The sequence below is a fragment of the Heteronotia binoei genome, chromosome 6 (assembly GCF_032191835.1).
Source record: "Heteronotia binoei isolate CCM8104 ecotype False Entrance Well chromosome 6, APGP_CSIRO_Hbin_v1, whole genome shotgun sequence".
NCBI lineage: Eukaryota > Metazoa > Chordata > Lepidosauria > Squamata > Gekkonidae > Heteronotia > Heteronotia binoei.
In genome coordinates this window covers 97,788,221-97,813,613 of record NC_083228.1, presented here as the reverse complement: position 1 = coordinate 97,813,613, position 25,393 = coordinate 97,788,221, and the positions used below count along the sequence as shown (strand labels likewise).

General features: G+C 40.5%; 1 protein-coding gene across 1 annotated transcript in view; it reads left to right on the top strand.

Annotated features, from left to right (window-relative positions):
• Nucleotides 1–3,689: 3,689 nt before the first annotated feature.
• The window catches only part of EPHA4 (EPH receptor A4), a 253,169-nt gene continuing 231,465 nt past the window's right edge, over nucleotides 3,690–25,393 (top strand). The window contains exons 1-3 of the mRNA XM_060242183.1: nucleotides 3,690–3,853; nucleotides 6,626–6,693; nucleotides 17,587–18,250. Coding sequence (XP_060098166.1) covers nucleotides 3,763–3,853; nucleotides 6,626–6,693; nucleotides 17,587–18,250 — 823 coding nt within the window. The 5' untranslated portion in view covers nucleotides 3,690–3,762. The remainder of the gene's footprint in view (nucleotides 3,854–6,625; nucleotides 6,694–17,586; nucleotides 18,251–25,393) is intronic.

The window sequence follows — 25,393 nt, the reverse complement described above, 5'->3', positions numbered from 1 at the left end:
TGTGGAATAGATTGCAAGAATCATGTTCTGGGGACTGGAATGACAACCACCAGAATGGAGTGACAATCCTGGGGAACAGATAAACTGCTCTGGGACTGCAACAACAGACCCCACAGTAGAACAAGGGCCCCTGGAATCACATAATGGGACTGGAATGACAGCTGATAGTCCTTGGAAATTATTTCTTCAACAGGCCATGGAAATATGACAGAGAATGGTTCTGGAATGACCACATTTTATTTGTTTTAATTATTTAATTTGGCTAAACTCGACATATATATTTTACTTATTTTATGCATATTAGCTCCCTATGTACTCTATAATCTAGGATTTTATATTATTTATATTGCTATTTTACTGCTAAATCTGTTTTATGCCAATAAAGGCTTGCTGTTGCTGTTGCACTCCTTGGAAACTGAATCAGTGCTCAGAGACTAGAATGACAATCTCTGGGACCAGATAAATTGATTAGAACTTGGAATGACAGTCTCACAGTGGAATGACAGCTTCCATAACTGGATCTACTGCTCTGATATTGAAACACCAGCCCCCGCAGTGGAATGATGTCCTGAGGAGTAACAGAACGCCCCCCAAGCACTTAGTCCAGTGCACTTGATGGCTGTAGGGATACTTGAGGAACAGCAGGGTTGCCAGGTCTCCTCTGGCCATTGGAGGTGATGGGGTGAGTGGGTTGGCTTGCCAGCTCCAGGTTGGGAAACTCCTTCCAGTTAGCATTGTCTTCTCATAATGTGACCAAAGCTTCAGTTTAATATTTTTAGCCTCTAGGGAGAGTTCAGGCCTGAGTTGATCTTATTTGACTTTTTGGTGGGCCATGGTACCTGCAAAACTCTCCTCCAACACCACATTTTAAAGGCATCAACTTTCTTCCCGCCAGCTTTCTTCATTGTCCAACTTTCACATTTGTACATATTAGTGGGGAATACTGTGGTGTGCAGGGCTTTTTTTGTAGCAGGACCTCCTTTGCATATTAGACCATACATCCCTGATGTAGCTAATCCTCCAAGAGCTTACAGGACTCTTAATACAAGGCCTACTTTAAGCTCCAGGAGAACTGGCTACCTCAGAGGTGTATGGCCTAATATGCAAAGGAGTTCTTGCTACAAAAAAAGCCCTGGTGGTGTGAATTATCTTGATCTTGGTCGCCAGTGACACAGCCTTGCACTTACGGATCTCTTCTTACTCCTTCATGGCTGCACTTCCCAGTCTCAGCCTCTTTCTGATTTCTTGGTTGCAGACTCCCCTTGGCTGATGATTGAGCCAAGGGGGGGGGGGGGAATCTTGAACAATTTCAGTTTTTTCATCATCAAAGTTGTGTAATTCCCTAGTATTCATTACTTTTGTCACCTTGATACTCAGCATAATCCTCCTTTGGCATTTTTTGCTTTAACTTCCAACTGAAGTTGATTCAAATCGTCGCTATTTTCTGCAGTAATGTGATGCCATCTACATACCTCAAATCATTAATGTTCCTTCAATCAATTTTCATTCTAGTATCTAAATCCAATTCATCTTTATGTTGTTCTGTACATAGACTGAACAGATAGGAAGACAGACTACATCCTTGTCTGATACCCTTGCCAACTGGAAACCATTCTGTTTTTCCACATTTTGTCCTAACAGTAATCTCTTGTCCAGAGGATATGATGTGCATCAAAACAATTAGATATTGTGGCACACCCATTTATCAGCAACCATAAGCTTTTCATGATCCACAGTCAAAAGCGTTGCAGCTTATTTTCTTCTGAACTTCTCTTGTATGCTTCAGTAACCAATGTAAATTTGCAATATGATTTCTAGTGCCTCTTCCTTTTTGAATCCAGCTTGAACAGGTGTCATTTCTCATTTCATACAGGGTAACAATCTTTGATGCAAGAGTTTTGAGCATTGCTTTACTTGCATGAAAAATTAATACAATGGTCCAATAGTTACTGAAGTCTTGGACATCTTATTTTTTTCAGAATTGGAATATAGATTGAGCATTTCCAGTCTGTAGGCCAGTGTCCTGCTTCCCATATTTCTTTGGATGGGCCAAAATAGTAAGAGTTCCCCAGAGTTCTGAAAGCAGATGGACGATTGCTACAAAAAAAGGGAAAGAGAGAACTGCTGTACTCATTGTCTTAATCTGTTGAAGCACTGAAGATCTTCTAGGAGCAGGTGAATACACTTGTGAAAGGACCTGTTATTCATGCATCCTTTCAGTTAGGCGATAAAGGGATGGAATGGGGGAAGGGAGAGATCTTGGTGCAAATATCTTTAAGGGGGGGGGATCCTTGTCACGTTGACGTCTTTGTCGAGCTTTTCTTCTCCAAGCGTCAGCCCACGAGGTGGCGCTCTTGCTTTATGTTGGGGCTCGCTCTTTTTGCCCTCCCTCCTGTTTATGTGAATGAAAGCAAAGAGGTTGTTTCTCACTTCTCTTGGGCCAAGCCCCGCATCGCGAAGGACGGAGCGAAGGAAATTCCCAGCCCCATTCGTAGGAGGGCAAAGAAAGCAAAAGAACGTGCGGTTGCAAGCTACTGTGTTGCCCGCCTCCTCACCCGCTGACTTTCCCCAATGAGAACTCCTAGAGCTCTGAAAACGAGCAGCGGGAAACGCATTGTCTTTTCCTGCCCGCGTCTCCCGCGAACCAGGCTCGCTTTCAAGTGGGAGAGCGCCGTAGTCGGGGCGAGAGGCCAGCCCTAGCCGGCTTGGGTGGGTCTCTAGGAGTACCCCGCTCTGAAGAGCCCCGTCCGAGTCCTGCAGGCCTGGCGAGGGAGGCTCGCACGCGCGTTTTCCAAAAGGGGAAGAGAGGCAGGCGGGGGGAGAGGACTGTCAGGCGTAAATAAACCCATTCCTCTCGGGTAGACCTCTTCGGTTCAGGCTCGCTCCCCGTACTTATCAGCTCCCCGTCGTCCTGCTTGCCTAGCCGAAGTCTGCGAGCTCCCTGCGTAGATCCCAGCACTCCCGCTCCGCCTTGGCCGAGACTCTGGATTAAGCGACGAGCCGGTGGTGCAGTCCACCGGTCGGTCGCCATGCAAACGCGGGGCAAAATAACTTTTTTTTTGGAGGGGGGGGTCTTTCTTACGCAAGCACGATCTGAAGGTGGGGGGGGGGGAAGGCTGTGCGGGTTGCATTAGGCCAAAGGCAGGCAGTGAATCACCCCCGCCCCGGCTGTTCTAGGACACATTTTCCGAGCGAGAGAGACTCCGGGACTTCGAGGAGATGCCCCTGGCAACTTCTTTCTGCCCATTGATATCGGAAAAAACAACACGCAAAGCTATTACCATTCTTTATTATCCCTTTACATGTGAATGTTAATTTCATTTTTGCATATTAACCTGCTCCTCTCCCCCCCCCCTCCCAATCATTTCCTTCCTGAGAAATCAAGATCCGTCCACGACGTGGCTCATTAGCTGTCAAAGGCCAGGAAATGCGAAGTCTGCACGCGAGCGGAGAGTGGAGAAAAAGGCTCCGGCACTGCCTGCGGGGGAAGGAAGGGAGAGCTTCCCTCCTCCAGCCTTGCCCCGCTCGGGAAGGCGGCCGGGGACTAGAGGAAGGTGCGGGGGAGGAGCCGGGCCAGGGGAGCGGGGGGCGGGGCTTAGCCCGCCAGCGGCTCCTCCGAGAGGCGAGCGGCGTTGATGGACGCGCGGACGTCACGCGCCCGCCACGCCCCCTTGGCAATGTCTACAGCTTGCTGCACTCCCAATTTAAGCATTTATTCCACTGGGATAGAGGAGTCTGGAGCAGCGCTGGCACCAAAAAACCATGGCTGGGATTGTATATTTCACCGTCTTTTCGCTTCTCTTTGGGATTAGCGAGGGGGTCACCGGCTCGCGGGTATACCCGGCCAATGAAGGTGAGTGAGGCACCCGAGAGTCCCGAGTTCTCCCCCTGGCTCTGGGAGCGGGCTTTCGTCCCTTTGGCAGGGAGCGGAGGCCAGCCGGGGGTGGGGAATGGTGTCGTTAAGTCACTTGGGACCGGGCGATGCAGGAGCCGGCGGCGGACGCGCTCCTGGGCGAGTTGCGGCGCCGGGCAACTTGAGCCGGGCCGGCAGGACAAAGTTCAAGGCAGCCGCCGCCTGCCAGAGGGACGGGCGATTCCGCACTCGGCTACCTGCAGCGATGGGACCAAGTGAGGCTGGAGAGGTAGAAGCGCCTTCGCTTTAGGAAACGGGGGCTGGGGTGGTGGAGGACTTCTTCCATTGCCATCCTGCCCAAGCCTCGGCCGGGCTGCTTTGGAGGGGGCTGAAGTTTGGAGCGCGGCACTGGCCGGCCGGCTCGGATCCTTCCTCCCGGACTGGAATTTGCTGCAGACTAGACGTCCCGGAGCGCGCGCGCGCAGCCCGCGTGGGAACTTGACCTGGATTCGCTCGGGAGGCGTTTCGCCAACCAGACTGGCCCGCTCGAGCCGGCCACGCGAGGAGAAGCCCCCCCTCCGCCATGAGCTGGTCAAGCCCGGCTGCGACAGTTCCAGCCCAAGACCCAAAGTTCCCCTCAGCCTTCCGGAACTGGACTCCTCGCTGGACGCCCCTTGCGCCCTCTGGGGTGGCAGCTGCGGTTCGGGGCTGGTGTATGGCCCGCTGGGCTCTCTTGCTATTCATGACTTTCTTCTTGAAGAGGCCTTCAGAAGGACGTTGCTGGGGCTTGGTGCTTTGTGAGCCTGGGTTGCATAATCGGGTCCCCAGGCGCACGCATTTTTTCAGTATAGCCCTGGGTTTGCACATATCCCGGCGGGTCAGTATGCCCACTTCCCCTCCTGACAGAAAGGACACTGGTGTGTCTGGGTGCGAGATACCCTTTTTTACTGTGGCTGCAAACAGTCCACCTTCTTAGGGCAACCTGTTCGTTTTATAATTTTTAGAGGCCTGAACAGCATTGATGCACACAATAGACAGCTTAAACTTGAAACTGTGAAATCAAAGGCTTTGCAGATGTATTTGCTGCAGATGCCTGTAACTGAGGGCAATTTGCTCTTTTTAAAAATTCTCCCTCCTTTTTCATTGCTTCCCATTATCTTCCACATCCTTAGCCCCATCTTTTATTTATTTATTTATTTATTTCTCTGGCCTCATTTGTCTGTTTAGGATTCATCCAAAGGCTTGTAGCAATAGTGCTCTCTAGTGTAGAAGTGGTAGGCCGGTAGAAGATGGCTTTGTCTCTCCTTGTAAAAAATAGTTCTGCATTCTTGATCTTTTGAAAGGGGAGGGGGCACATTGCACAACATTTTCAGGTTATCTTTTCTGGCTGAGGAATCAGATAAATAATACAACTGTTCCTTTTACCAAAAAAGGGGAGGTGTCTCCCCTTTGCTTGTAATAGTTTAAAACTCTTGACAAGATTTATGTAGAACCTGTGGTTTTTGAGGCTCTTCCTCTGGGAGAGATTGAGTAGCTGATATTTCATTGAATCTGTCTCGGCATCTTTAAGTTGAATCTGCACCAGGGGAGCCATTTTTCACTCCTAACACACCCCCAGCTCTCACTCCATCTTTAACAGGGGTCTCCAGAGGGGCAGCAAATACAGCAGAGGGCTGCAGGACAAGCTGTTCACCTTGTGTTTTTCTCTTTTGTTTCCTACAGAACCAGTCACCTTCCATTTCTCATAAAGGCAGTCTCTCATCTGTAGTTAGAAATGTTATCCTGGGGAAAATATTTTTAAAAATTAAAAATGCACCCGCTTCTCTTGCAAATGCAATTAAAACACTCTGAAAGTGGAAACAACACGTTAACTTTGCTGATTATGATACACCATTTTTGGAATATGCTCTTTGTCAAGCTCCACGCTGTGCCAGCCTGTGATATTTGTGGAGGTATTCTGAAAAGGTGTGCATTTCATCAACAGAAGTGGAAAGCAGCATAAACAAGGAAGACAGTTACAAATCAAATGAAAGGATCTTGCAAAAGTTGCCTATCAGATGGTCTAAATGTTAAATATCACATTTCTTACAGGCGTATATAGTCCCACAGTGCTCAGCTGTTGTCTTCAGCTTTGTACTCAAAATGAAATTAGATTGAATAAAATGACTGGCACAACCTTATCATTATTTCTGATTTGTCAATCTTGTTTTTAGTTATCTTCTAAATGAGAACTGTTTCTTTTGGGGTGGAAATTGCCTCTTGTTTACATTTCAAGAACTGTGGCATAGCGGTTAAGAGAATAAGCAGTGAGCCGAGAGGTCCCCACTTCAGACCTCCCTGTAATCTCAAAACTCAGACTGTGGCTTTAGGGAGTTTGGCTCTCTGGCTGCAATCTTATTAAGCCTGACAACAATCATGTAAGATTATTGAGATATGGGAAATGCATTAAATGCTCTGTTGGTATCAGCTCTGATCCAGAGACAGGACATAAGTTGCAAGGTAACAATGCATTAAAAAACTACCCTGACTGACTTTCTCTGGATCAGGGCCACTAAGTATTTAATGAAATCTTCTGATGTGAAGTTGAATAAAGGCTATGCTGGTAATGGTATTGACATGAATATGAAAAGGAAAGTTTCGATTTAAATCTTAGTTAAGTAGGAGCTTCCTCTTCACATATGGGAACAGGTAAATGATTTCTGTAACTTAGCCTGACTGAGCTTCAGTAAATGGAAATTAAAATTTATATATATATATTTTGCCCTTTTGCAGTTACCCTATTGGATTCCAGATCAGTTCAGGGTGAGCTTGGGTGGATAGCAAGCCCTTTGGAAGGAGGGGTAAGTTCTGAATGACTGTGATCAAGATGCTAAAGGGGGATGATTAGTAACTTTTTGGCAAATCTGAATAGCTCGATTATTGTTGATTGTGGTGGGAAGGTCAGATTTCTTCTATGGCCTATGTTGCGAATTACACTTTGTTGGAGAAACCTTATACTCCCCCATGGATAGCTCTGTCATGAAATAACCCTAAACTGAAAGAGTGGAAAGGGACCTTAAAAATCAGAAATTTAGTAGAATAATAATACCTATTTCATAACTAAATACCACAAGAAAATTCATCCCAGTGACTAGAGGGAATCCACACCTGTTTCCGCTCAAGAACAGTCTCAGCTGAAGCGAAACTCTTTTCCTTTTCTGGGGAGAATTAAGTCCGTTGACATTTAATGATACTATTTTTAATTGAGAGAACATAGTTGTATTCACCATTCCTGTGCTTCTGCTGATTGTGTTCTTTTTTTTCTTTGTTGTCTAGTCTCTCTTGGTCCTAGGTCACTTCCTGAATAAAGTTCCCCTTCCTCTCGGGCGCTTAGACCTCTTCCCAGACGTTCTGGTTGTATCGATTTGTTTTCCGAATCCCTAAATTCTCTACTTTCTATTCCCTTCATTTGATTTTTAAGAAATTCTTCCATTTTAATAATGGAATCTATCCTGTATCTTGTATTCATAATGTTAAAGAGTAGTCCCTCTGGATTCAACCATCTATATGTTATGCCTTTTTCTTGAAGGGTTGTCACTAGCTTTTTGTATTCTCTTCTTTTATTCCTTATCACCCAAGGAACCTCTCGCAAAATCTTTATCTTAGTATCTTTAATTATAATTGGGTGATCGCGAGCAATCATCCAAACCTTTTCTTTAATTCTTTTTCTCACAAATTTAATATGCGTTTCCCTAGGTAAATCGTTTTTTTTTGCATAAAGCGAATTAACTCTATATACTTGATCCAGTTCCGATTCGACTTCTTGCTTATCCATATCTAGTATATCAGCTAACGCTTCTGCCACGTTATCAAAAAGACTCTCATTCCTTTCCTCCGGAATATTCATAAGTCTCAAAATATATTCTGCTTTCTCCATCTCTAGTATTGCCAACTTCCTATCTAACTCTGTCTGTTTCGTCTCCACCGCCTGAACCCTGGAGTCTATCACTTTCTGGTTATTTTCTATAGATTTCGTAACTTGAAGCAACTCCATAATTTCACTTTTAGTTTCTTTAGATTGTTTTTCTAATCCTGTCAATTTACCGTCTATTCCCTCTATCTGACCACTTATAGTTTTTTGTACTTGACCCAGTGCTTCCATAAAAGATTGTTGTAACTCCTTCAGAGCATCTTGGGATAATATATTCCCCACAGCTTTGGGCTGACCAGGTGAAAATTTAGTTTTAGGGAGTTGTGACATCTTATTAACTATTCACTTCGTCTCTATCAATTATAGGTTAGTAACAAGTAATAAATGAGCGAAGTAGCCGCACTGCTGTTAACTACACTATTTCCTCACAAAAATAAAAATACATACGAAAGGAACTAGACCAAGTCAAATCACAACAATATAAATTAGAATAGGCTTACAGTCAGCCACAGGGATCGCTTGATTCACTTTACATCTATTCTAACATAAATTGGTTCACATCACCATTCATCCCCATTCTATTCATTAGTAACAAGTGTTAGCTCAAAGTAAAACAAAAACAAAACAATAGACCAAATATACCAAAGTAAAACAAATATGGAAACAAGCAAGATAAAGAATATATTGTCAATCCCTTTTACTTTTCCCTCCTTTCTCTCCTTTCTCTCCTCTCTTCTTCTTTTCTTCTCTTCTTCTTATCTTCCCTTCTTCTTCTCTTGTCTTCCCTTCTCCTTTTCTCTTGAAAGATTCCCTTCAGTGCTCTTCTATAATCCCGTGTAGCTTCCCTTGGTCTTTGTAATAAACATCAATAATCGTCAATCAACAAAGTTTCTTCCGCCCCAAGTCTGATCTCCTTAAAGTCCTGCATCAAGTTCACCTTCTAACCGCCAGCAGGGGTCGCTTTCCTTCCTTGTATCTCCTTTTGCCTTCCCTAGGGTTGCAGCCTTCTCCTAACACCAGCTTCAGCCTCTTCTTTCACCCCCACGAAATGAGCGCTGTCTTAACAGAACTAAGGCGCTAATAGGAGCAGGCTCTTAAGCCGTAGAACAGTCACGGAGACCAAAATAAATAAACAGTCAGGAATACCAAAACAAATAAACAGCGACGGTAGAAGCCTTCAGTAGCGGTCTCATCAAAATGACGTCGGAGAGCAACCTTTTAGGCGTCGGCGCTCCACTCTTGGGGCGTCGCCCCACCGTCCCGCTCTTCAACGCTTCGCATCTTATTTCAGATTTTTCCTATCCTCTCAGCGCCTCTCCCCACGCATTCATACAGTCTTAACCAGTTCAGCAGGGGAAATTACCAGCTCGGGAGAACCACCAAAGCCTCTTTCCCTCCTACCCCAGCGTCTACATTCACCCGCTGTCCGGCAGGCTGGAGCTGAGTCGTCTTCAGACGTCGCTGGCTCGGGACAAAGGTAATGAAAGCAACCGCGCCGCGCCGTCGGTCGCCTCTCGGCACCTTTTGTGCATATACTCCTCTACTGGGCATATGCGAGCTTTTTAGCCCCCCTTTTCGCCTTTGTCCGGCTTTGTCTCCGAGAGCTCCTCAGAAACGCCGCCGCCTCGCTCCGCCTTCAGGAAACGCACATAAAGAAAAAGGACGAAGCTCTGATTTGCAATATGAAGATCGGCAAGGCAATAATTTCTTCAGAAATAGATAAGAAAAAAAGAGGATTGGTAACATATGTGAAAGAGGATATTAAGGCAGAGTTGATTTTTGAAGCTGTGGACGCGAGATTTCAAGGAATACTAGTTTCTAAAGGACAAATGAAATTTTTACTGGTCAATATTTATGCTCCTAATAATAAACAGGAGAACTTTTATAAAGAACTACAGAGAATGGTAGATAATTATAAGCCAGATAACATGTGTATAATAGGAGACTTCAATGCGGTGACTTGCCCCAAATTAGATAAGAGATTTGAAAAAGAAAAGAAGGGAAAAAAACGTACAAAATGTAAAACTCTCCCTGATACATTTTTTCAAATAGCAAGTGAATATGTGTTAGTGGATACATGGAGAACTTTAAATCCAGACAAGAAGGACTTCACATTTTACTCGAATAGACACTCCTCATGGTCACGAATTGATATGTGCTGGGCGTCAGCTACATTAATGAAAGAGGTTGAAGGGGTGGAAATACAGCCCAGAACAGTGGCAGATCATAGCCCACTTATAATAAACATTAAGGGGGAAAGAAAAAGATGGAACTGGAGAATGAATCCTAGGTTAATGAATAATAAGAAATTTGTAAAACACATAGAGGAGGAAATGAGAGATTTTTTTTATTGGAACACACGAGAAGATATGTCAGCCAGAACGGTTTGGGAAACTAGTAAGGCCTTTTTCCGTGGTTTAGTTATAAAATTTAACGCACAGAAGAAAAGGGAAGATAATAAGAAATTAAATGGGCTGATGGAGACAATTAAAGACAGAGAAAAGCGAATGAAGGAAAATCCAGGGATACAAGGAGTAAAAAATGAAATAAAAATTCTTCAACACGAGATACATCTATATTTTTTGGATGAAATGGAAAAAAAGATACGTTTCGCCAGACAGAATTTCTTTGAAAACGCTAATAAACCAGGAAGATGGCTTGCGTACAAAATTAGGAAAGAACAAAATAGTAAAATAATTAGAACATTGAGAGATGGAACGGGGAATCATGTGCATACTCAATCAGGAATGCAGAAAATAGTTATGGACTTTTATACACAGCTCTATGAGGAAAAAAAACTGGATGAAACAAGACAAGAAGCTTATTTGGCAAACAAGTTAATGACAAAATTAACACAAGAACAGAAGGAAGGATTGAATAAGCCTATAGCAATGTACGAAATTGAAGAGGTGTGGAATAACCTGAAAAAAGGCAAAGCGGCGGGACCAGACGGAATTCCGCCGGAATACTATATTATATTTAAAGAGATATTAATTAATCACTTTAAAAATGTCTTGGAGGAGGTTTGGACCAAAGCAGAGATAATGGACTCATGGAGACAAGCGAATATAGTGCTTATTCCCAAAACAACACAAGGATCAGAGGAGATAAGGGATTATAGACCAATCTCGTTACTTAATACAGATTATAAGATTTATTCAGCGATTCTGGCTAACAGATTAAAGAAGGTGTTAAATAGAATAATTCATACAGATCAAACGGGATTTCTGCCTAAACGTCATATGAGCCATAATTTAAGAACTATATTAAATGTATTAGAATATTATGAGATTAGCGGAAAGAAACAGCTGGCGCTATTCTTTTTAGACGCAGAGAAGGCGTTCGATAATTTAAACTGGGATTTTTTATTTTGTCAACTAAAGATGATGGATTTTGGGGAAAATTTTATTGAGAATATCAAGGCTATTTACAAAGATCAAAGAGCCAAAATAATCGTGAATGGACAACTAACCGAAGAAATCAAGTTGAAGAAAGGCACCAGACAAGGCTGTCCACTCTCCCCACTCCTTTTCGTATTGTCACTAGAAGTTCTATTGGAATCCTTAAGAAATAATCCCAAAATAAAAGGTTTACGGATAAGGGATGAAATATATAAAGTGCTCGCGTACGCTGACGATATAGTATTAATTGTACAAGATCCTCTAGAGTCAATTGAAGAAATACAGGAGGAGTTAAAGCAATATGGGTTAGTGGCAGGACTAAAAGTAAATTACAATAAATCAAAGATAATAACCAAAAATATCTCAATCGCGGATAATCGTTTGATAGAGGAAAGAACAGGCTTTCAAAGGGAGACAAAAGTAAGATACTTAGGAATAATTTTGAGCAACAGATGTAGTAAGATATATGAGCTTAATTATGAACCGCTCTTAAAAGAATTAGAAATTAAGTTAAAGAAATGGCGTAGTCTGCAACTTTCATTTATGGGTAGAGTAGCGGTGGTTAAGATGTATGTTTTACCTAAGGTCCTATTCTTATTTCAGATGGTTAATTTTGCTTCTAAGAAAGCTTTCATTGTAAAACTAGAACAAATGGTTAGAGCTTATATTTGGCTAGACAAAAAACCGAGAATAAAATGGAAAATACTAACAGATGTTAAGGAAAACGGAGGGTTAGGTTTACCTGACTGGGGAAATTATCATCTGGCATGTGGAGTGAGCTGGTTACGAGACTGGATTAGACTGGAATCCAAGAGAATATTAACGTTAGAAGGGTTCGACCTTCAGAAGGGTTGGCATTTTAATCTATGGTATGCTGAAAAACCGCAAAAATATTTCACCAATCATCTGATTCGTAAAGGAATTAATAATGTTTGGATAAAACTTAAAAAGAAGATATATAATAGAGTACCAAGATGGTTGTCACCTATTGAAGCTTCAATTCAGCCACAACTATGGGATTACTCTAACGTAGTCAGATACCAAGATCTTTTAGACGAAAAAGATAAGATTCAGGGAAAAGAGATACTGGAGGGGAAAGGTCTAAAAATAGATTGGTGGATTATGACTATGACAGTGGCTAAATTAAACAAGGATAGACTAACTGGATTTAGCAGAGCTAACTTTGACTTTGATAAAATCTTAGTACACAACGTTGAGAAAACAATAAAAAAAACCTACAATTACATGTTGCAGATGAATTTGGAAGACGAGGTAGTTAAGGAAGTAATGCTGAAATGGTCAAAAAACTTCTCAAAAAATGTAGATTTAGAAACATGGTCATCATTCTGGAAAAAGAATTACAGTATTGTTAAGCCGATCAATTTCAGAGAAAATTTTTTTAAATTATATCATAGATGGCATATTACTCCAATACAATTAAATAAAATTAATTCAGACTCCTCCCCAAAGTGCTGGAAGTGTGGGATCAAAACAGGTTCATTTTTTCATATGTGGTGGACGTGTAAATGGGCAAAAAGATTTTGGGTGCAAATTCATGAGATGGTGAAGTTAATGCTTGATATAAATTGGCAGCTTAAACCGGAGATTATGTTACTCTCCATGGTGAGGAAGGAAATTCCACAAGAGGACGAATACCTGACAACTTATGTTCTAACGGCGGCGAGAATCGTATATGCTACTTATTGGAGGCAGAAAGAGTGCCCAAAATTAGGGGAAGTGATAGATAAAATTTTTCAAGCAGCGGAGATGGATATTCTATCTAAGATGTTAAAAGGATTGTCCAAAGAGGATGCAGTAGAAAAATGGAGAAAGTTTTATAACTGGTTACAGAAAAGTAAAGATGAAAGTTATATATCTAGTAATATAATGGTATAAGATAATTAAAAGTTAATTTGTCTAATAATAAGGACTATAGTTTGAGTCTACATTCACCTCATTTTAGAAAAATAAGGATAAGGATAAGATTTAGCCAGGTTACATACATACGTGTAGATATCAGGATATTTTTGTCTGTACGATTTCTCGTTTAATAGGAAGTTTATGTATTGGAGGTATATGTATGAGAATTATGTATGATGGTTGGATACATTTTGGATACATATCTTATCTTTGTTAAATGTGAAATAGAAATAAACTTTGGAAGTATAAAAAAAAAAAAAAAAAAAAAAAAAAAAAAAAAAAAAAAAAAAAAAGAACAGTCTCAGCTGAGGTTGCATTTAGATTAACGGTGATCTACTTTTTAAATGAAGGAACTAGGGGACTAGAATATACCTAAAATATGTCTAAAAGTGTGATTGATTCGTTTAATTAAGTCATCACCATGCACCTTGGCAGTATTCTGGTTTCTGTTTGCAAGTTTTCCTTTTAACATTAGGCAGAAAGTTGTATTTCTTTAGAGAGGGGTATGGATGGGGAGGACGTTGTGCAAAGAGAAGCAGACCCAAGTGCTTGGTTTAATCCATTGCTGAATGAGGAACGTTTAACACATTTGCAGATTTTGATGTTGGGAGGGAACCAAATTGCAGCTTTCTTAGATACATGTAGACTTTTGCACTTAATTTAGCAGTGGTTTTGAGACAGTAAACATGTGGCCAGATGCACAGTTGTGCTGAAGGGGGGTATTGCTGAGTGTGTTGTAATTCTTGCTGAAGATGTTGGGTAGCCAAGAAGACTCAGCATGTCCCAAGTTTTATTAATTGCCCTCCCAACCTTATTTTCATTGCCACACACATAGTGTGAATATTAAGAAACTGTTTTTTTTTTGGGGGGGGGATATTCAAGTAATGCAAACATGATTCCTAGTTACATTCAAATGCTCTCAAATCCCTTTAAAATTAAATAGAAACCTCTTCTGACTGTGCTCAAAGGCAAACAATGCATGCCTAAGTAAGTCCAAATAATTAAAAAGCAAAATCCTGAAAGATTACCAGACGTGTAATAAACACAAAAGCAGAATCTTTCAATGCATTAATGAAATATATACTGTAGTTCAAATTCTCTTATTCCCATAATTAAAAAAGGAGAACAAGGGAATGAAATAGTGGCAAGCAGAAGGAATGTGAGGCTGTTTATTTAGTGATGCATTATGCATAAGCTCTGAATTGGTCTTATCATGGGAAAATGGAGTATTGTCCTGCCCCTATTGTTGTTCTGCCTGAACTTGACTGCAGTCAAGTTGTGCTCTGCCTATGCACTCTGTGGTCTCCCTGGAACCATTTTTCCCCCTCCCCAAGAAAGAGGGAGTGATTGGCAGGCTTCTGCTAGTGCAGACAGCACAAATTCACTTCTGATTGCAGGCAATTGCCCTCTTCTTTTGACAGTGGGGAAAGGTACAGCTTTATCTCAGTGAAAGTCAGGCATCTAAGTTAATCCTGTACCCTGGAAAGGTCAATGAATTAGTCTTTCTGTTGGGGCATCCAGGGCCACCCTCATCTGTAGATTCAGATCTCTCCATTTTGAATAAATCAGTAATCAATTAGTCAGCAAAGGAATTAATCATAATTTGCCTATATGTGTGTGCATCTCTGTTTTCTCTGACATCACCTACATCTTTGAATTTTTTGTTCAAGCTTGCAAACCCAATCTGTATTATTTGAACATACCTAGTCCCCTAATGGGATGTGTGTGTGTGTGTGTGCACATGCTCTATTTTAAAGCTAGCGTGAAAAATTCAACTGGCCACAGTCTGTCTGTAATACAGAGTGTTTGGAAAGATTTTTAAATTCTAACTTCATGTGCTGCAGATTTCCTTCAAAGCATCAGAAAGCGAACACTCCATTCTGTTTCTTCCCGAAAGCCAGAAGATGTAGCCTTCAAAGATCAGTTCTGCTCTCTTTTTATATCCGCGTAGCCTACTGTACGCAGAAAACCTTGTTTTATAGAACTAGAGTAGCTCACTCTTGAAGTGTGAAGTATTTTATGTGCTAATATGAGATGTTGGAGATAAAAATAGGCCACTTTACCCATGAATAGCACTATTACTAAATCCATAGCAGCCCTAGAGGAATAAATGTGTTACATTATAAATTTAATTAATGATTTACCTTTAAAATTCACAGTTGAAAGGAAATCTTGGGTCTGGAATGCTTTACTGCGGATTGTTCACGGGAGGAGTTGGTTTTAGAATATCCCAAAAAGCAACAAAATGGGGGGGCAGTGTTGTGTTTGACCACACATTTAGAGTTGTTGCAAATAACAATTTACAATGTGGGATTCCTTGTGTTCAGATGTTTAATAATGAAATAAATATCTAATTCAAGAAAGCTCTGAACAAAACCTAAAGGGCAGAAAACCTGAATCAAAACCCTATGAGGAATTTTGCAAGCCAGAGCCCAGTGAATGTGACCCATGCTCTTTTCAGAGGCTTAAGTCGGCTTTGGAGCCAACCTTATAACCAAGTCTTCTTTTGTGTAAGCATGCTAAAGGAAATCCCATTGACAATTCTTATTTCCTTCTCTTCAGTCTCTCCTTGTTCTCCCCCCCCCCCCAAAGATAAAAAGAATAGAAAGTGATGGATCATAAAGGGCAAAATTGTAACACAATACTGGTTTCATGGCAGTTGTAAATTAAAGAGCTCTTGTCTGTTGTGGGCACCATGTTAGTGTTTAACATTGATAGATGGCTTTCCAGGGTTCCCTGTTATCAGTGACACAGGTCGACACACGGTGTATTGATTTATTTCTCTCCCCCTCCCCTTTTGGAATTCACAAGTATCTCTAGGCAGTAACTCAAATATTATCCTCTTGGCTCTGGTGGCTCTTGGTGTTAATTGCTTTAGATCTATAAACAGTTCTAACAATCCTAAAAAATTGTTTTTAACCAAACAGTGCTTGCCCAGGAGGTTAGTGGTAGTGACCAGAATACATTAAAGGCCCTGGGCTTTGTATTTACAGTTCCATTTTCACAAGCATCTTTAATAGTTCCAGAAGTTACATTCTAATCATCCTCTGATTTCTAAACATAATTTTCACATGCTTTATAGTGTGGACTGGAATTTCAGCTATTATTTTGCACTTTTTTTATCAAAGGAGGAAACAGAAGAGTTGATTTCTTTCTGTATCATGTGATTAACATAATCTCATTTAACATTTTTCATAGCTTCTATTGACCATTTCTACGAGTTTCTTTCTCTTATGACATGTTCATCATGCTCTTCCTGGAACATTGCTTGATAGATGTGGAATTCATTCTTAATCAAGGATTCACTTTTGGGCTAGCTGTGTGTCTTGAGTATTTTTTCTTAAAACAGACTGGAGAATCAGCACACACTTAGAGAGGCAATCCAGATTTTTTTTTAGGCATGGTTGCAATTCCATTAGAGCCATTAGTGTTCTTCAGGAATATAAACGGACTGTCTTGTCTTGAGGTGTGGGAAACTAGAATGGCTTAAAACTAAAACCACGTATGTGAACCAAATAAATGCTAGGCATGCTGTAAGTTCCATTGATACCATTCAAGGATGGTGTCTCATGTATTCCCCCCTTCCCCTTCTGATTTTAAAGAACAAAGACTTAAAAGTGGTCTGCTGTTATCCCTTGCCATTTTAATAGATTAGATCTCCATTCAGTTGATGCAGTTGGTTCGATGCTTGTCAGTGCCAGAATACGTACTCTTGTTGTCACTCTAAACTAAAGATAGTTTAAGAAGTGGAAAAGGCTGAAAGTGGCCACAAGGAGTAGATTTGGAGAGCACAGGGAACGAGTGAGCTGGTATAGTGTAGTGGTTGTCAGCATGAGGCAGAAAATTACAAGCAGCCAGGAAATTACAAGCAGCCTCAGGCAAACCTTTACTCTCAGTCTTAGCCTTCCCCTCCAGTTGTAATGTAGAAATAATTCTAGCCTACATGCTGTCAATAAGATAGTGAATGTAAAGTTCTGGGTTTATTGACACTTCAGTCCTAACATTCTTATAAGCCCAGTGGATTTAGAAGGTTGTAATTCTGTTTAGGATTGCACTGTTAGTTCTTTCCCGGTATTCTGCCACAAATGACGTATGAAATGTTGGGCACATTGCTTAGGATCCTTTCTGCATTTTGACTACATGGGACGATATCTGCCCCAATGTTTTTAAACCCCTGCTATTGTGGCCATAGCCTATTAAGATCATGGTACATGTACAATATCATACAGGATTGTTGGTATTTATGAAATTTAAAAATAAAATATAAAAAGTAAATTCCCTGAGAGTTTGAACTAGTCTGAACTAAAAAGCTTGCTTCGTCTTAGGAGGTAGCTTTGTTTGTTCAGCTATTTGAAGTATCCTATGTAGCATTTCTTAATGGCTTTTGGATAAATGGAATAAATGAAGCCAATTGGAAGGCAGGAATTAAATTCTTGTGGTGCAGGTTTGATTATACTTTTCACACTGTCACATTTCACATTTATCCCTTTGGTTCTTCACAGTGGGAAGAGGTAAGCATTATGGATGAGAAAAATACTCCAATCCGCACTTATCAAGTCTGCAATGTGATGGAGCCAAGTCAGAACAATTGGTTACGAACTGATTGGATTCCCCGCGAAGGGGCTCAGAGGGTATATATTGAAATCAAGTTCACACTAAGAGACTGCAACAGCCTGCCAGGTGTCATGGGGACTTGCAAAGAGACTTTTAACCTTTACTACTATGAGTCAAGCAACGATAAGGAGCGCTTTATTCGGGAGAGCCAGTTTGCCAAGATTGATACGATTGCTGCTGATGAGAGTTTCACACAGGTGGACATTGGCGACAGGATCATGAAACTCAATACTGAGATACGTGATGTGGGGCCCTTGAGCAAGAAGGGATTTTATTTGGCTTTCCAGGATGTAGGGGCTTGTATTGCCTTGGTGTCTGTCCGTGTCTTCTATAAAAAGTGTCCGTTGACGGTCCGCAACTTGGCGCAGTTTCCAGACACCATCACCGGGGCTGATACGTCTTCTCTTGTGGAAGTTCGTGGCTCATGTGTCAACAATTCAGAAGAGAAGGATGTGCCAAAAATGTACTGCGGGGCAGATGGTGAATGGCTGGTACCCATTGGCAACTGCCTGTGCAATGCTGGGTATGAAGAGCGCAATGGAGAATGCCAAGGTAGGGCCCGCCACATTGTATAGTTCATTAGGGCTTGGTACACATAATTGAATCAGAGATGAGAGTTGATGGAATAAAGCCAGTAATTAGCAATCCCTGTGGGATGCAATGGGACAGAGGGGTCTAATGAGAAAGTCCAGCCATTCCAGGTGGCAGGGCTAAGGAGAGTATAATACTGACAGAACAAATGGCACCTCCATAATCAGCAGAAGGCAAAACACATTTGCTGTTAGGGGGTGGATCAGAAGTTGCTTGCACCTAACCACTTAACATCAGAATAACTACAGAAGCTATGGATCTGAGCTACCAGTATTTAAAGTAAAGGGGTGTGTTTCGTCCTCCTTAAAAAAAAATGTTAAAACTAGAAGATTCATGCCTGGTTAACAACTTCAACAGCAACAAATGTGGTTTATTCCCCTCCACATAACAGAAGATGGAGTCTCTTTTTAAATTTTTTTAGGATTTTAAGATACGTAACACTTTAGAGTCTCATTTGAGAATTTTTGCACTATATAAGCCTTGAATATGTGACATGGCTGGTTTTGTGAAATATTTTCATTTCTCAGAAAGTCTCTATTGTTTCTTTTACAAAAGACCTGCTAGGAGACTCTAAGAAATGCAAAAAGTCATCTGTTTGCTCCCCCTACCTCACAATCTCTATCCTCTGCAGAATTAGGGATTAAGAACGGTATAAAAGGCAGCTTACTTTTCTTTTTTAAAGAAAAGAAACAAAAAAAGATTTAAAGCTCCTTGTGAACCCCCTGTGATTTTTAGTTATGCATTATCATGAGTTGATAAGTAGTCTATTACCAGTTATAGGTTTGATTACTTCTTTAGTCATGTGTTCAGGATCAATCTCTAATGAGGTTTTTTTGCCAAATTAATGGCTCTTTGTACATATTATTGAGGCAAGAAGACTGAACTGGCCCCAACAATGCCTGGTGTGATTGATTTTAATTGAATTTTGCTTAAAGTAGTTGCTGAATTGCATTTTTTAAAAAAAGTTGGTGAAAGAGATGTAGCAAAGCAATCACCAGCTTGTTTTTTCTTTCACAGCCAGTGTCAAATGACAGCTTCCTCTCACCCCCCCTCTCCCAGCAGATTCTGCTGAAATGGTCTGTTGGATCATTTTGGGACAATGTGAAGTTCATTATTATGCACTGAAATTAAAAGAGTTGGCAGGAACGCAGCTCCAAGCACAAACGCCTTCCTTTGCTCTCATATTTTCATCAGATGTGTGAATGTCAGTGGGTGAAGGAGGGGGGAGGGATGAGCGCTGCATCTTCTCGGCTACACAATTATGAAGGGTTGGAGTGAGAATTGAAAAATGAATAGCATCATGACAGGATACTACGTCTAGAGTAAATTATTCTGTCTCTTGGAGCAGGCAGAAGCTTGGGAACCTTTTGCATGTCAAAAACAAAAGTCTTCCAAATGTGCAGATGACATGCTGAATCGATGTTCTTTAGGAGACTGGTGGCGTCAAGAGAGATTTTAAAAATATATATATTGAAAGCAACAATTCTTGGTGTGTTTTACAGCTTCAGTTATCAGAAAAACAGATGGAGTAAAACTAGGAAGTTGCTCCTATTGCATGGAAGAGACTTTGCATTCTATTTCAGTGAGGTGCTAGGGCTATATTGGCTGACCCTGATTGATGTAGAATTAAAACACTTCTTAGTCATTGACCCACACATTATTAACTAATCACATGGCAAACAGAACACTGTGAAACAAGTCTCTGGTGATATTTCAGGAAGGAAATACATGAGAAGCATTTTTTTTCTCTTGAAATCAGTATCTTGAGTGAATGTCCCTGGAAAACTCTCTGACAAGCTTTACTGGACTTATGAAAACTGATTATTCACACCTCAAGTTAATGACAAATCCTGATGAGATCATGTATAAAGAGGAAGAAAGAAACCTTTGTCTTTTGTGTCCCCCATTATAAAACCAGCCCATTAAAGTTTCTTGCAATCAAGTAAGCAATCTTAAATAAGAAACCATCAGTTGTTTGTGGTCTCTTTATAAAACTTTATGTCTTCCTTCCAGTTCCATGACAAAACCTTTTCTTTATCTGCCGTCCCAGAATCCATGACGTTCTAAGAATTGCTTCTTAATCATGGCATTGTCTGAACATCCAAACTTTTGTTTCTTGCAAGTTGGTGACAGAGCCATCTGGAATTTGGGTATTGAGACTTATCTCATGTTTGGTTATCAGTTCCATTCAGCAAAAAGTTGCTTGCCTCAATAACTTGAGAAAATAAATGCTGTGAAGAGGAAAAGGTTGTGTAATCGAATTGGAAGGCATAAGAGAAGAAAGCCATCTCCAGTCTACAAAAGCTTATAAAAGGACACCAACCTAGGACCGCAGGGTTATGAGCAGGTTCCACCCCAATTGTTTTTCAGTGTACTGACTGGCAGGACAAATGCCAGAGGAGGTCAGAGGTCATTCACTTCCTCATCCATCTTCCTCCTGTGATCCTGAGGTCAGAGTTAAGATTGTTTAAGATCTTAGAAGCCTGACAAAGGCTTGGTGGGGCAAAAATGAGCAGGGTGTATGGCAAGGCTGAGGGTCTCTCTGTTGTTCAGAGATCTAACACTGCTCATCTGTGGAATTTTTTAGAACCCTGGGGACAGACCTACATTTCCTCTTTTTTTTTTGCTCCAGTAGCGTATGCTAATTGAGGCCCAGATGAGGGAGTGGGAGACATGTGGAGTCTACCAGGTGATGCCTGGGTTGCTCCCAAAGCAGCTGCAAGTTCATTCAGCCTCCAGATCCTGAATAACATTTTTGGAACTGGACATGGTTTGTGTGTATGTGGATGTTTAGATTCTGTCTCTTGATGAAACCACTAAATGTTAAGGATGTGTGACTGGGTTTAAAGGAAACTTGAACTTGTTGAGTGGTCTCAGCTCAGGAAATTATTCTTTTGAGACTTTAGTAGTCACTGAAGGACAAGAAATGGAAATAAGTAGAAATCCAAAAAAGGGATGAAATCGGTATTCTAAAACCCAGGGATATTTCCACATACACTCAGTGTTTTAAATAGTGTTAACATTTTGAAGCCATCCTCTTACATTTCTGGTTTCAGACAGAAAGAAAGGAAACATATTGGTTTGTTAATAGCTAGTGTTTTGTAAGGAGGAAAATGTATGGGGAATATTTTTAACGAAACATGAAATTGCCTTAATTTACACGTATCTCAAGGTCAAGATAATAACTGCTTTAAGATAATAACTGCTAAATCTAGCTACCGGCTACTCTCCTTTGCTCAAATGTATTGTTGTTATTGAACTTGTTTAGTTACACATTAGTACAATATGGTCTTGATTTCTATTAAGCCATTTCCTTATCAAAGCAACAAGATGTAATGTTTGTAAAAAGCAAATGTTAAATCAAGCAATTAATAGAATTTTACAGGTAATATTCTTGTGAATCTACAAAACTTGCACGTTTATGTTTTTGTGTGTGGTATTTTAATATCCATGCAACATAAAATTCAAATATTTTGGTTAAGATTTTTATAATGGTTCTAAGAGTTTGGTGTTTTTACATTTCTTTATGTTTGCTGAGTTTTTGATTTCTCAGTCAAGCCAATTAGAAGAAAATCTAACACTTTTAAAATGTGCTGGAGGAAAAACCTATTTTCATTTTTTTTAATTTTTACTTCCATTATTGATAGCACATTGCATAAGCATCAATAATTTAAATGATATTAATATTGTTATCTCTCTGGCATTAATAATAATTCTATTGTCAGAGAAAGAGAGTTTCATTGTTGTTTAGTCACTCTCTTTATTTCCCCTGATGATTGTGTGTTTGTGTGTTGAAGTTTGAAGTCCTGCAGAAATACCCACAAGGAGTAATTGTTGTTAAAAATCAATGGATATTGCTCATGAGTAATTTTATGTGTTTTTAAGTGTTTTCAGTACAGGAAATTTTAAGTGTTTCCAGTACAGGAAAATGTATCATGTACCGGTAGTTTGAATTGAAAGCTGTACTCTGGTTACTGTTGATCAGATCAACAAGCTAAACATTTTAAAAAGTGTTAAAATTTAAAATGTGTGTGCTGCAGGTGTGAGAGATGAAATCTTCTGAGGAATTATGTAGACAAATAATCATGTTAAAAATCTTTACAAAAGTAATACAATTTAGAATTGAATTAACAATAGCGATATGCTTATAGTGCAATCTTAAAGAAAGTTGCACAGGAGTTTGAAGTCAATGGGCTTTTAAGGTGACTCTGTTTAGGATTGCAGTGTTAAATGTATTGCAGATTTTTTTTTTTTTACAGCCACACACAACTGGGTTCAGGATTTTTTGCTTAAATATACTGCAGTTCCCCCCACTCCTTTCAAATGTTCCTTGTAAGCTAGTCGTGATAAAGGTTTCTGAACAACATATGAAACGATTCTAACTTTTGGGGATGGATGCAGAAGGAACGTTTAGCAGTCACAGGATTATGTATCTGTTTAATGGCATGGCCTCATGATCTTTGTTGCGGCTGTGAGAATCTTGAGAAAGGAAAACTTCTTCTGTCCTTCATCTCTGTTGAATATCTCTTTTCTTTTCTCCCTTGCTCAGCTTTCAATTGGTGAGATCAAAATCGACTCTCATTTCATTCGATTATGCCTCCTTCTTTTGAAATTCTTTTGGGAGCAGGTGAGGTCACATAGTTTCATGAGCTGGAAATAATTAACACTTCCATGACTAAATGGTTACTTTATGAATATTCAGGATCTATTTCACCCTCCCTGGGAAGCAAACATGTCGGGTTCCTTTCTCATTACTCCCATTGGAGGCTGGGGAAGCTTCCCCTGTGAATGAGGATTGTCAGCTGTCTGGCCAGTTTGCCTTTTGCATGCAACAGATTCCTTATTTGCATATTTTGTATACACCCTCATGCAAAATAGCCCACCCATTTCCCACTTTCACAAAGGAGATAAGAGCTTCCTTTGCAAAGTCTGGAGGAGAAGCTCCTTCTGTTTACTCCAATCCTCGAAGTCTTGGATTTCATGCAAATTAATTCCCTTTTGATTTAAGGGCTTTGTTTAAGAGATAGGGAGTGCTATATTTGAACAGGGTTTGTTTTGTGCCCAGTCTCTCCTCTGTTTGATTGTCACCCCCACCCCTCACAAAACAATCCCTGCTTGGGGCCCTCACACTCTTTTCAAGTTGCCTGATGGGAAAATACTGCCTACAGATAATGTCCATAAAGGTTAGGTAAGGTGTTCACTTGAGATATGAACTGTGTCTTTCTTTCAAAGTCTTGTAAATGTAAGTGACCGATTAGATTCCTTTTAGAGATACTGGGCACTTGACAAAGGACCAAGGGTCGGAAAAGGACCAAGAGTCAGAATTTCCTAATGCAAATTAGCAGAAAGGTGTGTGGGTTATGTCTGTTTTTCTCACTTTGAGGCTGAAATAAATTGTATGTGGAGGACAACAGGTAGAAATAATTATAAATAGAAATAAAGGTCATCATCAAATGAACCTTAATAAAATCACTGTTTACCAACATTTTAAAAAACATGTTTCAGGAAATAGATACAGATGTGTACTCATATTACATATATACCATTGATTTTGTTAACTAATAGAGTTTTTCTCAACTCCCTCTATCTTTTTTTCAGAGCGTTGATTTAAAACTGTCTTTCACCTGATGTAGAATCTAGCTACAAATGCAGGCTTCCTTGAGACAGATTGCTGTAAATGAAACTCATGCAGCACTTACACACTTCAGTGTTTTTTTTTTAATGGACTGTTTTCATTGTGTGTGTGTGTGTGTGTGTTTTTTATATAAATCAACAGTCTGAAATTAGAAGCAAAATCCATGCTAGGTCTATTTTCTCTAAACAAACAGAAAAGGGCAGATTTTTTTGCCCCCTGTGAATATGTGGACAAAGCTTTTTGATGTGCAATTAGCGTTTAACTCAAAGTTAATTTCACAGAGCAGTAAACTGCAGAGTGTCAGGCCATGTGGCATAATTAAGCAGAGGTTTAAAACAACAAAGAAACGTGCAGAAGCTCTGGTTCAGTCTTGTGAGTGTTGAAGGAAGTGAGAATCCCCCCTCTTTTTTTTTTTTGCTTCCAAGTATAATTGAGAGGGTTATTAGGATTAAATAATATCAAGAGAAACCTCTCATCTGGTCTGTACTTTCATTTAGGGTGTCAAGAACAGTAGTTTTCAGTTTGAAGGAATCAGAAATCTGTTTTTCAGTCTTTATAAAGCCATGCTTTTCTTGTAAAATGTCTAGTTCTTTCTTTCCTCTTTCCCAGTTTTTTTTTTAAATAATTGGAGAAGTCTGCTGGCTCCTGCTGTGCTTTGTCCATACTGCTACAATCTACCCCACCACTTGTCTTCCCATCCTGCACTCCTGCCACTGTCCCCCAATCCCATAGTGGTTCTTTGAGCAGTCTCTGCGAGGCCATGGCATGGAGTAGGGTTGCCAGCCTCCATAGATACAGCAAGTGAGAGGTACACGGCAGGGAAAATAAAACAGAAAACAGTAATACCATGAACCAATAACTATGAATATCTTGTAACTATATTACCATACCAATACAATATGAATTATTAATATACTATATAATTTCATCTCATGCCCAAAATTCCTATTTCGTAATAGATAAATACAATTATCAGTAAAGTAAAACAGCAAATCAAATTATCAGTGGAATCAAAGTGCTTTGTGCTGTTGGTATTATATCCTGCTGATGGTCCTTCCTGCCCCAAACCCTGCCTTCCTCCCCCAATTCTCCAGGAATTTCCCAATCCAGATATGGCAATCCTAGTTTGGAGGTTTGATTGCTTCATAGCCTTGCTACCAGTTAGATTATCGCCCCTATTTTGCAGGCAGTATCCCTGACTTACTAGGAGAAACTTATTATGGATGTAACAGACAAGCAAGGTTGGGCCCTACAAGAATTAATGTGGAAAGCTCCAGCCTAATCAGAGAATCTTCTCCTCATGTAAAGGTAAAGGTAGTCCCCTGTGCAAGCACCAGTCATTTCCAACTCTGGGGTGACGTCGCATCACAACATTTTCATGACAGACTTTTTTATGGGGTGGTTTGCCATTGCCTTCCCCAGTCACCTATATTCCACCCCCCCAGCAAGCTGGGTATTCAGTTTACCAA